This window comes from Brachyhypopomus gauderio, chromosome 13 (genome assembly GCF_052324685.1).
Source record: "Brachyhypopomus gauderio isolate BG-103 chromosome 13, BGAUD_0.2, whole genome shotgun sequence".
NCBI classification, from domain to species: domain Eukaryota; kingdom Metazoa; phylum Chordata; class Actinopteri; order Gymnotiformes; family Hypopomidae; genus Brachyhypopomus; species Brachyhypopomus gauderio.
The window spans coordinates 23208369-23221736 of NC_135223.1; the positions used below are offsets into that span (position 1 = coordinate 23208369).

General features: G+C 48.2%; 1 protein-coding gene across 5 annotated transcripts in view; it reads right to left on the reverse strand.

Moving 5' to 3' along the window:
* Positions 1-13368, reverse strand: part of grik2 (glutamate receptor, ionotropic, kainate 2) — a 137205-nt gene that overhangs the window by 77262 nt on the left and 46575 nt on the right. For all 5 annotated transcript variants that reach the window (XM_076971827.1, XM_076971830.1, XM_076971828.1 and 2 more), the window contains 3 exons: positions 9209-9390; positions 6695-6748; positions 4872-5045 (listed from right to left, as the gene is read on the reverse strand). In XM_076971827.1, the coding sequence (XP_076827942.1) occupies positions 4872-5045; positions 6695-6748; positions 9209-9390 (410 nt within the window). The remainder of the gene's footprint in view (positions 1-4871; positions 5046-6694; positions 6749-9208; positions 9391-13368) is intronic.

Sequence of the window (13368 nt, forward strand, 5' to 3'; positions counted from 1 at the left end):
ACGGAGGGGTAGGTAGGCGGACCTCCTGGGCCAGTCAGCGTGAGGAGCCGATCTAATGATGTCTGATGGAGCGAAGGAAGCTCAGCCGTGCTCATTATCGACACCACGTCCTGTTCCTGCTCGGCACACGGCTCCTTCACTCCACTGTTCTGACAATTAAGTGTCTAAAACGGGCATTCTCGCTACTAAGCAACTGTTTCTTAGAAGGAGAACTGGAATGAAAACATCATTTGGCGGTGAGACAGGCTCTGGCGGTGAGACAGGCTCTGGCGGTGAGACGGGACCTTTTCAAGTCAGTTTCAGAGACAGAAGATGGAGGCAGGACAAAGAGCTGTTTGGTTTGGTGGCAGAAAGAGGGTGGTAGACACACACACACACACACACACACACACACACACACACACACACACACACACACACACACACACACAGAACAGATGTGACAGTAGCACAGCACACCACAGCAGGTCCCGGGAGAGCATGCATGCGAAATCCCGCTCCCTCGAGATGCGGGAAAAGAAGGCGGGAGGAAGGAGAGGAGCGTGAGAGGAGTGTGAGACGGGCGTGAGAGGAGTGTGAGAGGAGTGTGAGAGGAGCGTGAGAGGAGCGTGAGAGGAGTGTGAGAGGAGCGTGAGAGGAGTGTGAGAGGAGCGTGAGAGGAGCGTGAGACGGGCGTGAGAGGAACGTGAGAGGAACGTGAGAGGAGCGTGAGAGGAGCGTGAGAGGAGCGTGAGAGGAGTGTGAGAGGAGCGTGAGAGGAACGTGAGAGGAACGTGAGAGGAGCGTGAGAGGAGTGTGAGAGGAGGAGTTCTGCTCTGCTCCCAAAAATCAACAGGGCGGCTGCTGTCGGCGTGGTAACTCGTCTCTGGGGACACCTGCCTTCCCAGCTACCTGCGGGCGAGGCCGTGGGGCACAGAGTCATTAATCACAGCCAGCACGTCTGCTCTGCTCATCTCCTCCACAGCCATGACGCGTCAATCAGGGTGAGCCCAGTAACGGCCCGTCCTGGCCCTGCCCAGACGTGAACCTCTCTCTACTGTTCATGCCGCATCACCACACAGGAACAGAGATGTTTTGATGGGCGTTGCAAGAACCTTGGTGTGTCAAAAATGTACACAGGGTGATTGGGCTTTGCTCCTATTTCAACCTGCAGGACGTTTGCCGTAATGCCACCACAGGGGCGGCTGGGTGGGAGGGGCTTAGCTGCGGGCAAGCCCCACGGCGGCCGGGCAGACGTGCCACCCGTGCCAAGGCCACACTTCTGCCAGCCCAGCTGCTACCGTAATGCTCCGTTAACAGCGGCGGCCAAATACCTCCCCGGGCATGTGGGCCGGGCCGGCGCCAAATCCCTGCGCCACCGTCAAGCCAGAGCCCCGTCGCACGGGCAGCGAGCAGCGGGCAAACGTACGCAGCTTAGAGGGGCTTTGAGCGCGTGGCAAGAGGCAGGGCGGGGCTTCTAGTAGACGCCCCAGATCTGGAGCAGAGGGAGTGGGGGAGACGTGAGGAGCCGTGATGAGCCGTGAGGAGCCGTGAGGAGATGTGAGGAGCCGTGAGGAGCTGAGATGAGCTGCGAGGAGCTGTGAGGAGCCGTGAGGAGACGTGAGGAGACGTGAGGAGCCGTGAGGAGCTGTGATGAGCTGCAAGGAGCTGTGAGGAGACGTGAGGAGCCGTGAGGAGACGTGAGGAGCCGTGAGGAGACGTGAGGAGCCGTGAGGAGCTGAGATGAGCTGCGAGGAGCTGTGAGGAGCCGTGAGGAGACGTGAGGAGACGTGAGGAGCCGTGAGGAGCTGTGATGAGCTGCAAGGAGCTGTGAGGAGACGTGAGGAGCCGTGAGGAGACGTGAGGAGCCGTGAGGAGACGTGAGGAGACGTGAGGAGACGTGAGGAGCCGTGAGGAGCTGTGATGAGCTGCAAGGAGCTGTGAGGAGACGTGAGGAGCCGTGAGGAGACGTGAGGAGACGTGAGGAGACGTGAGGAGCCGTGAGGAGCTCCAGGCCTGCTCCCTTCCATGCGTGTGCTCACCCACACACCGGGGGCACTGTTCAGGCACGGCTCCCTTCCAGTTCGGAGTGAGAATGGCACAGATGCCACAGGCTCACACGCTCTCACTGTGAGGGCTGTGGGATTGTATTTTTTTTTCTTCCTGAAAACTCGCTGATGAAAACTTGTTTGAAAATGTGCTGGAGTCCTCCGGAGACCGTGATTAAACAGAGACTGTGTCCAATAGCACTGCGGAGGTGTCGGGATGAAGGAAGATAATAAGATCAGGGGATGGCGGAAGCAGTTAAAGCGGCCATCTGTTTTCATACAGCCAGTTTAGCTCAAGCTAAGGGACATGGAGAGCTGGGGTCTGGCTCCCAGGGGCTTGTGGTCGGGCGAGGCTTCCAGGGCGAGGTGCCCCGGTGGCGCTGAGGGTCACTGCTGGCCCTGCAGCACCCTGTCTGCTCCCCACCGAGCCCTGCCATTCAGGCACAGGTCCTGTGAGGCACCGTGACAGACAGGTCCATCAACACAAGGCAGTGAGCCAAGGGCTATGGAGCCTGCAAGGCAGGTCTATATCTGCCGCTCAATCTCACAGCACTTTTTACTCTCTCTCTCTCTTTACCTCACACACACACACACACACACACACACACACACACACACACACACACACACACACACACACACACACACACACACACACACACAGTGTCTCTCTCACACATCTCTCACATAAACACACACAATTTCTCTCTGTCTTTCTCCTCTCTCTCTCTCTCTCTCTCTCTCTCTCTCTCTCTCCATCTTTGTCTCAATGTCTGCATACACAGCCACCCACTGCGCAAAAAGCTAAAGTGAGAAGAATACAGCCTATTTTTTCACCACGTTTATCGCCACATTCACTTCAAAGAAGAAAGCAGAATCTAAGATAATTAAGTGGTGAGAAAATGAAATCACACAGTGAAAAGCTGAGACGTTTCACAGTGCCCCTCATTAATGTGAGATTAGCAATCGTCAGGATTAACAATGGTCAACATTCCATTGACCCTAACAACAACAACAAAAAAAAGGAAAGACAAAAAAATTCACTCTGATTTCCCTCTTCTGAGAATCTCCACAAGGAGACAAGAGACTCCACCACCATCTGAGCGTTTTCTGAATCTGCTTAAGATTAGCTCGCTTAAAGTAAATCAGACCGAAGCTAAAGCAGTTAGTAAGGAGAGAAATTATGCTAATGAGCCTGAGTAGCTTGTTAGGTCATTTTCATTATGCATGTTAAGCCCCGACTTGGGACAGGGTTTCTCCAAAGGAAGATTAATTACTGTACAGTGAGAAAAGGTGCAGAATTAGATTTTATAAGCCAGTGCACACAAACAACTGTTGGTAACAGCCTTATGAAGGAAAAAAAATCACGAGATTAAATGGTAAAGTCCCTCTGTCTTATACGCACAAATGAACAGCCTGTAGAATGTGAGATAATCCAGGCGTGCAGACAGGAATAAACCCAAATAAATGAGAAATGTGCCACACCAAATGGGCAGATCATCTCATCAAAGTCTGTTTAAAATGCCCCGCAGGATGGAGGAACCATCTCCCAGACTTACCTCTGATCTCCAGCCTGGTGGAGCACGGGTTCTGGCCACCACCAGTGGCCATGCGCTTTCTTCTGTAATCAACAGTCTGCAAAAAAATCCCATTTCAAAATCCCTGACTGCCCTGTTTTCCACTAGGGTGATTCCTCACGATCTGTGGTCCATAAGTTATACTGTGGCAGGCCTGTACTTTAGCACGCAAGACCGTAAATACAGTGAACAAATGAAGCTGTTAATCAAACGTTTACTGAACCTTTCACCGTGTCAATATGCATTAGCCGCTGACTGATTGCCATTTGTCTAATTAATCAGTCTCCGCCTTCAAATGCACATGCCATTATTTCCTGGTGAGCTGTCATACCGCAACCCCAGGAGACGTAAAGCCAGCGCCATTTTGATTCTTACAGTATAACCATGACAACAATTTCAACATAGATGGAAAGAGAAATAGTTTAAAATGGTATTGCTGTCCCTTTTGCAGACATCTAAAACGTGATAAAGTGTGTGTGGGTGTGTGAGTGTGTTTGTGTGTGTGTGTGTGTGTGTGTGTGTGTGTGTGTGTGTGTGTGTGTGTGTGTGTGTGTGTGTGTGTGTGTGTGAACAGACGGCTGAGCGAGTTAATCCATAGATTTGCCACATTTAATTGACTGTGCTTAAAAACATGAACAAATGACCTTGCAGAAGTCTCCGTTGCAATATGTGATTTGGTATGTCTATTTGTGTCTCTGTAAGGAATGTGCTGTTAAATACATCATAAGAAAATCAAATGACTTTGTTCCCTCTTCATCAGGACTTTCCTCCATGGGGTCATGGGCAGGTCAACCACACCGCCTGTCTTAACTGAGAGGTCACAATACAGTCCAAAGACATGGTGTTGTTTTCTAACTTACAACAATTGTGTTGGCAAATTTCCTAACACTAGTGGACTCTATATCCAATTTCTTCCTCTGTTTCTCTTTTATCTCCCAGTCTCTGGTGAGTTCACCGTTTGGCACTGTTCCCAGATCAGAGAGGTAGTGTTGAGAGAGAGAGCTGAGGAGAAGCCATTACTTGCAGCAGGTTCAGAGCTCGGCGAAGCCCCCAGAGGTGGGCAGTTCAGGGCAGTTGTGGAAGGCTGTGTCACATCTGTTACCCAGTAAAGACTACTAATATGTCCTCAACTGATTTTGCTTAATGACTGACAATATGTACTTAGACAAAAATCCAAAATCAAACACCAGCACTCGTTTTTAGGACATTTCTGATGAGAAATGTGAACCATGCAGAAAGCAGCAGCACAGAAAAGCCAAATCCTCACCGTCATGAAGCCGTCCAGCAGGCCAGAGTCTGGTTTAGGGGGAGCTTGGAGACGCTCCATGGACCATTTCTCAATGATGGAGGCCACCTGACTGTTCTCCGTGTTTAAGATGCGGAACCCTGACATGTTGACCCCACTGTAGCGGTACGGTTCCACGTCCAGAGCAAACAGGTCCTGCAGAGAGACGTGAGAACACACTGTGCTGAGCCACATAAACATGCACATGAGAACACACACACGTGAGAACACACTGTGCTGGGTCACATAAACACACATGTGAGAACACACACGTGAGAACACACACGTGAGAACACACTGTGCTGGGCTACATAAACACACACGTGAGAACACACACGTGAGAACACACTGTGCTGGGCTACATAAGCACACACGTGAGAACACACACGTGAGAACACACACGTGAGAACACACTGTGGTGGGCCACATAAACACGAACGTGAGAACACACACGTGAGAACACACTGTGCTGGGCCACATAAACACGTGCGTGAGAACACACACGTGAGAACACACACGTGAGAACAAACACGTGAGAACACACTGTGCTGGGTCACATAAACACACACGTGAGAACACCCTGTGCCGGGCCACATAAACAGACACGTGAGGATGCACTTAACAAACGATTTGGGTTATAATGCTACGTGAACTCGGATCTATATACGCCTTTCTACATCTCTCACTCACTCGCTCACGCTGTCTCTCTCACTCACACACACACACACACACACACACACACACACACACACACACAAGGGTCTGACTGCAGTTAGCAAAAGAAAATCTGGCAGAAAACGGACACCATATGCACCCTCTCTGTGGCATGGTTGTTCACTCTGTTGGGTGAATTAAGCTCACAGCTCTGAGTTTTCTCACTGCCAAGCACACTATTGGCAAAACTAATTACTGAAACTTCAGACATCTTCAGTTCCTCGTCTTTTCTCTTAAATGTGCCTCTCCATATGCATCTAAGACATTTCTTTGGGCTGGCATGCTTACACTGAAGAAGAAATAAAATGTGCTGTCTCACAGCAGTTACCTTTCCTTATGAATATTTTTCTTAATCAGAGCAAAATCAAGAGCAAAATTGGGGACAAATTTGAGTTTTTTAATTTGCTAGAAAATGGGCATAGAGAAGCAGGAAGTGCATAGTGCATGCTCCTCACAGACGCGTGTGAGATATGAGCGTAATAAAAATGTCATTTTAATAATGTCTAAGTCCTAAAAATGGGCCAGAACAGAGAGAGAGGGAGACAGAGATAGAGAGAGAGGAGGAGGAGGATGGGATAATTTCAAGTGATGAAGAGGAGCAAGAGAGCACTTGTCAAAATCTCCAAGAAGAAGCGTCTGAACTAGGCCAAGGGCCGTGGCATTTACAGAGGGACAGGAGGCCACGTGTCTCTCTCTCCCCGCACGCTCGCCTTGGAGAGAAATTAACAGCACCAGATTCTCCTCTCTTCAAATCAGCCCTGTCAGTCATCCTCAAATCGAAGGTTAGACAGCAAATTTCACTTCTTTCTAAGTCTTTGTTTTAGGGTCTATGAATAAACATATAAAAATAAGGTTGTCTTGATCAAATGTTTTTTTAATGTCTGCTTTCCTGTGATTTCAGTCATATCCTATTTGTATATTTTTTATTTTGTTGTTCCAAAAATATTTTCAATTTTTTTATATCTTATAACTTATTTTTATATCTTTTTTAATACCTATATATTTTAGGTTTTATATTTTTAGATTTTGTTTACCTTGAAATATTTCAAAACATTATTATTATTGTTGTTATGGTAATAAGGAAATCTTACCAGTGTGGTAAAAATATAGTGGTAGTACTCTGTCATCATCCCCATGGCGAGAGCCTGAGAGAGAGAAAGACAGAGGGAGACAGAGGGACAGGTTATAAAAATAACACACAACAGCACACACTTTTATATAACAGAATCTAAAACAGATGTTTCATTTAGCACATCGACACAGGGAGGCAAAGATGGGGATATGAAGTTCAAATGCAGTCTGAGCCCAGGTGGAGTCTGATATGTCTCTGTTGTCCCCCAGTCTGAGCCCAGGTGGAGTCTGATATGTCTCTGTTGTCCCCCAGTCTGAGCCCAGGTGGAGTCTGATATGTCTCTGGTGTCCCCCAGTCTGAGCCCAGGTGGAGTCTGATATGTCTCTGGTGTCCCCCAGTCTGAGCCCAGGTGGAGTCTGATATGTCTCTGTTGTCCCCCAGTCTGAGCCCAGGTGGAGTCTGATATGTCTCCGTTGTCCCCAGTCTGAGTTCAGGCTCCTCCCAGTCCACCCAGCAACAACAAAGGGCTCTCCTGTAGACTTCCGAAGTGGCGCTGCTGTAGCTGCGTAAGGTAGGAGTGTTGATTCACCGCCAGAGGGTGGAGGGACTGAGTAATCTAACAACACAGCAGATGGGATTGGATTTGCCTCTCCTTTCATATGTCTCCATAACGATAACGAGCTTTCAGGTTTACTCTCTAACCCAAGCTTGCATACAGCTAGCGTCCCCCAAAGACTGATAGATGACTCAATCCATAATACTAATTAGTTTGTGGGCCAAGCTGTTTTGTGGTGGAATGGTACAGTGACCATTGTCGAGCTCGAGAGTCGATCTGTTTCAGGTATTCACTCCTGCCTCGCAGTGGCTGTATGAGACAATCAGGACGCTCCCCTCACAACAAGCAGCTGGCCGGAGCAGCTGATGTGCCAATGGGCTGGTTCACCAGTTGGCTAGTGCACCAGTACGCTAGTGTGTGAGTAGGCTAGTGTGTAAGTGGGCTAGTGCACCAGTGGTCTAGTGCACCAGTGGGCTAGCGTGTAAGTGGGCTTGTGCACCAGTAGGCTAGTATGCAACTGGGCTACTACATCATTGGGCTAGTGTGTAAGTTGGCTAGTGTGCCAATGAACTAGTACACCAGTAGGCTAGTGTGCAAGTGGGCTAGTATACCAGTGGGCTAGTGTTCAAGTGGGTTAGTGCACCAGTGGGCTAGTGTTCAAGTGGGCTAGTGCATCAGTGGGCTAGTGCACTAGTAGGCTGGTATTCATAGGGAGTAGTGTTCAAGAAGTCTATTGTGTGAGTGGGCTGGGGTGCTTGTGGGCTTGTGCACACTTGGCTAACACTGCACTCCTGTGCCCAGAGCCACACAGACTGAGCCTCCCGCTCCAATCAGTGTGATTCTGGCATGCGATAGAGAGGGCGGCCGTCCACAGCTCTGGCCCCGTGCCACTTAGCAAGCAGGTGAGCAGCACAGGAGGCAGGGGCTCGCCCAGCACCAAACAGATTATGAATCACAGATTATTTTTGTAGCAGCGGAGTGGTTAGGGCGGTCTGAACGACCGGTGTCAGGGCAGTAATTACAGCTGGGTGTCAGCACACTAAGCATCCAGGTGGACTGGAAGACCTCCAGGAACAATCTGCAGCCTAGCAGAGGAAGTGTGTTCTCAGCCCAATGAGAAAGCAGCATTCACACCGCTGGAAAGGTGAACAGTCTGGCAGCCTGCTGTGTTTGTGGGACCGACTAAGCCCTCAATCAGCCGCTGAATTTGATATTCAGAGCTGGGGTCCAGCACGTTAGCCATGGCCAATGCACTGCCACAATCACTAAACCTTTCACACTACACAACTTGGTAAATAAAAAATAGAAGCAGTGTTTAACACAACTTTGCCACAGAGAGTCTACAAGGTCATTTTTAGAAAATATAATTTTACACTCTATTTCTAGAGCATTTGGGAGCAATAATATAACCGTCCTGACAAAAGTGCGGTGTGAAAAAAGAATAACCATAATAATCATTTTAATCATGCATGTGTTTACAACCAAGAGAATAATGCTAGGAATAAAATTGGCTCAAATTACCTTAATAATTAAACTACTAGAAGTATTACATTATGGACTTTGATCATTTATTTTTACTCTACTGCTTGAGTGCAACTGTTATAAGTACAATCATCCTTTCTCTTGCCTCTGCTATGGGACAATGGTTCAGCAGTCTAAGCAAATTTGAAAGTCACGCATAAATAATAATAATAAAAACATTGCAGAATGCCCCAGAAAGACATGAAAGGCCTAGAACAGACCCAGACTGGCTCGTGTTGTAAAGTCACAGCTTAGCTGTGTGTGCTGCTCATTGTAGCATGAGCCATCTGTGGACAGGATCACAGATAACACAACTGGCCACATTCTCGGTTCCACCACAGACTCCGCCTCCTCCCACCCGTCCCGCCCACAGCGCTGCCCGCCGCGCATGCTGGTTCGGTCGGCTGTGACACGCGTGAAAAAGCCATTTTCCATGTTTGCAGTCGGGAGTCTCACCTGTTTGAGAATGCCGGCAGCCATCTCGTGGCCGCAGTCAAAAATCACATGGAACTCTTTCCCTCGCTTCATCTCTTTGAGGAGCGGCTTAGCGTCCTTCGTCTCCGCCGGCAGCTGACGGATCTTTAACCGGATGTTGTAACGAGAGGGTGCCTTAATGAGCTCCTGTAACCGAATCAGACCTGAGAGAGAGAGAGAGAGCAAATCATTAGTAAGTTTTACACACACAAAACACAAAGTCTGAGAGAGAGAAATAAAACTGCAAAAAAAACACAACAAAATTGGCACAGTTCTCTGGAAATATACAGCATCATTCTGAGTCAGCTGCAGTGCGAACCCCATTTCAATGCACACACTACAAGTATGTTTCCAGGATAATTGAAGTTATACCCCGCATTCATTTGATTCCCTTGGCTTTAATTAGGAGAAGATAAGGAAGCCCTATGAATAGATGTCTAATGTCAGTCTAATTTTAATGAAATCTATCCCTCTGAACATGTCACTGCTTTCTCCCCCTCCTCTTGTCTTTCACTCGCTTTCTTTCTCTCTCTCTCTCCCTATTTTTCTCTCTCTGTTTCTCTCTCTCTCTCTCTCTCTCTCTCTCTCTCTCTCTCTGTCTTTCTCACTCTCTTTCTGTTTCTCTCTCTTTGTTTCTCTCTCTGTCTCTCTCTCTTTCTCTCTCTCTCTCTCTCTCTGAACATGTCACTGCTTTCTCCCCCTCCTCTTGTCTTTCATTTGCTTTCTTTCTCTCTTTCTCTCTCTCTCTCTCTCTCTCTCTCTCTCTCTCTCTCTCTCTCTCTCTCTCTCTCTCTCTCTCTGTTTCTCCCCCATTGGCAGTCCTGCTCCACTCTAAAGCAGAGTGTCTGGCCTGCACGTACACCACACCCTTCCTGTCAATCAAGTGTCATTCCCAAGTGCAGCATGAAGACTGGCATAATTCCTCAGCCCACGGGGGCTTCATAAAGCTTTCGGATTCATCCTGCAAGCGGCCTTGTTATCAGCAGAACAACTGGAGATAGCTGGACCACCCTAAAATATAGTCATGCTTGCTTATTTTACATCATGGAGTATTTCATTTCACAAAAGGCGTCTTTCCAGCATTAGCGTGTGAGCTTGGCCACTGGGGGAGTTCAGGACTAGATATCTGTGAAGGTCCCCCAACGTAGCGCATTATCCCCCATATGTTTCCACCCCCCACTTCCTCCAGTGGCCTGGCGTCACCAAAAGGTTCCCCAGCAGCTCCTGTCTTCCTGTCTTGGCTTCACACATGGAGGTATGACAGACTGCGCCATGTCCTTTTCTATAAAGCCTTGGTCACTTAAATTGGCTCTCATCAACTCAACAATTGATTTTTCCAGTAACTACTGAACAGAATAATTCTATATATTTTTTGTCATTCTGAACATCATAGTCCGTCATAGGGCATTCTAATACTTCCCAACAGACTTTAAAGTCCAGTCTTTGACAAACAGTCTGAGACACACATGAATCTGTTCCCTGTGCCACTGTCCCACTGCCCCGCAGGTATTTAGCAAACCTATCTGACAGCTCCACCTCTGACTCCTCCATCTCTGACTCCTCCATCTCTGACTCCTCCATCTCTGACACCTCCATCCGCTCCCATTCCCTTCCATCATCGGCCCGTGTTTGTCTGTACATCTCTGCCCTCTCGCACTGCAGGCCCGGCATGGCTGTTGGTCTGATGCGCTCTGCCTCTGTAGCGCAGGGCACGTCCACGTCCGGAGAAGAAAAAGAGCAAGTGTCAGATCGGATACGTTCTGACGGCGTCTCATGCTTCCTGACTCCTCCTCCGCCCCTATATTCCATCGTGAATATTTCACCCACTCATAGGGTTTATTAAAAGCCCCATCTGGGAGCTTCCTCCCAAGCTCGGCCCATAATGGCCCGGGATAAATATCTGTGAAGAGGCTGCATCATGCACGCCCCGCCTGCTACAAAGACCCTGACAGAACGGCCATTACTCCCAAACACTCTGACGGCTCTCCAGAGAAGCTACAGCCACCGAGTCAAAGGGGCTCGATGAACACCACTTCCTCCAGGCCTGAGTGGTGCAGAAATGCATGCTGGGATGTCGCAGGCACACGGAGACCTAGCCAGTGACTTAGAGAGCTCCAGACAAGTAGGTCAAGGTTAATGTAGCCCTTGCTGCATGGGTGGGCTTATTTATGTTCAATTAAACGTGCTTAACAAATTGCAGAAGGATTAAAACAAGTTTCCGGTCAAAGGTTTTAATAGCCAGCGTGAAAGGCAGACACATTCCACTTTGCGGGAATTACACACCCAAGCAGTCAGTCGGTAATATCGTCTCATTTCTCCACTCAGCAGCACAGAAGAGGGGATGTGGGAATGTGTGGTGGAGACGGATGAGCGTGAGGTGACGTCTTCCAACGCTCAGCCTCCCCGACCTGGCGGGAACGGAGAGCACGATCACCACTCATTTAGTGAGACTGGAGGAACATCTGTGTCCTGCCATCATGCCTGGCGTAGCCTTAAACACCCCGTCCCACACAGACGGCATGCTGGGAAAACCATACGCTACTGTCTTCTTAACATAAAACATCAAACAGCTTACTAGATCGTATTACTAGATCAGAGTAAGAACGTTTTCCAAGGACATTTTGGTTAATTAAGACATTTTAGTGGTAACTAAAATTGGCATAATTTTACCACCTACATAATCACACACTGATTCAAAACACCATATTTTTCATGCCTGCGTTTACAAAAACATACAGGCGAGATACCAATTGTGAATCTTTATTAAAATATTCTTAAGAGTATTTGTGAAAACGGCTCTCAAATATGAAATTACCAAAGCACTTATTAGGGCACGAACGTGGAAGCCCTAAATTATCTTGCCACTTAGGAGAGATGGCAGAGCGACTCTCTAAACAATCTGGTGAACACAGGGCAGTGTATGATGGCCTGCCTGTTTCATTACTGCTGCTTTGGTCTCACAGATCAAATTGAAACAGATTACTGAAGGGGTCTTGGGGGAAGCGGCTTGGCGCTCCAGCAGTACTTGTGTCTATTGTCTCCATTCAGGCTCTCGTCCCGAACCTAAAGTGTGTGTTTCAAAGACTCCGCTTCAGCCAACACACACACACACACACACACACACACACACACACACACACACAAACACACACACACACACACACACACACACACACACACACACACACACACACACACACACACAAACACACACACACACACACATTCACACACACATACACACACTGCCGTAACACCCAGGGACATTGGGTTACGCTTAGATGGTCAGAGTTTGGCTCTGCAATTATCATTATGTGATGACTATTTTTGGCTGTGTGATTATTATGCCTCTATACATAAAAATAATCCATTATTTCTCTATACATGAAAAGAATGTATTATTATATATATTTATTTATTTGTTTGTTATGTATTATTATTGTATATTATTTATTTATGTATTATTAACCCAGCAGACACCTTCAAATCATCCCAGAGAACTTTGCCCCAGTTTATATCACTACATCTCCATTATGACTATGGCCACATAATCATGCCGTGGCCTCACTGAACATAGCCTCTAGTGTGCCATCTATATTGACCTTTAAACTAACGCAATTAAAAAAAAAGCCATATGGGTCAAGCACACCCCCATAAAGGAATTACACGCTTTGGGCACACAGTAAATTACCTTTCTGCTGAAGGCAGTACACCGCAATGCTGCATGTACAGCCAGTACAATTTGATTGTTCTGGCCTATATGGTTATATGCACCACAGGCTCTCAGAGGCTCTCTCAGCTAAATACAGTAAAACAGAAACATTTTGAAAGCCAGATATTAAGCCATGTCAAATGCCATTGCTGTTGTGAGACTCCTGACCTCTGGTTCCATTGTGGGGGAGGGGCATGAGGGAGGGGCAGGGGGAGGGGCACGGGGGATGGCGTCTCCTCCAGCCAGCGCTCAATCCGCATGGACCCGCCCCCTCGCTCCAGTGCCCCAATATAAACTCAGCATGGCCAACGTGGACAGTTGAGTGATGGGACAGCAGGCCCATCGCGGTGGACGCTCGGCCTCGGCCGTTAAAGAGCTCGAACCGTCGGAGCCATATCATTATGGCTATTGATTTTCTTGTTTGTCTGTT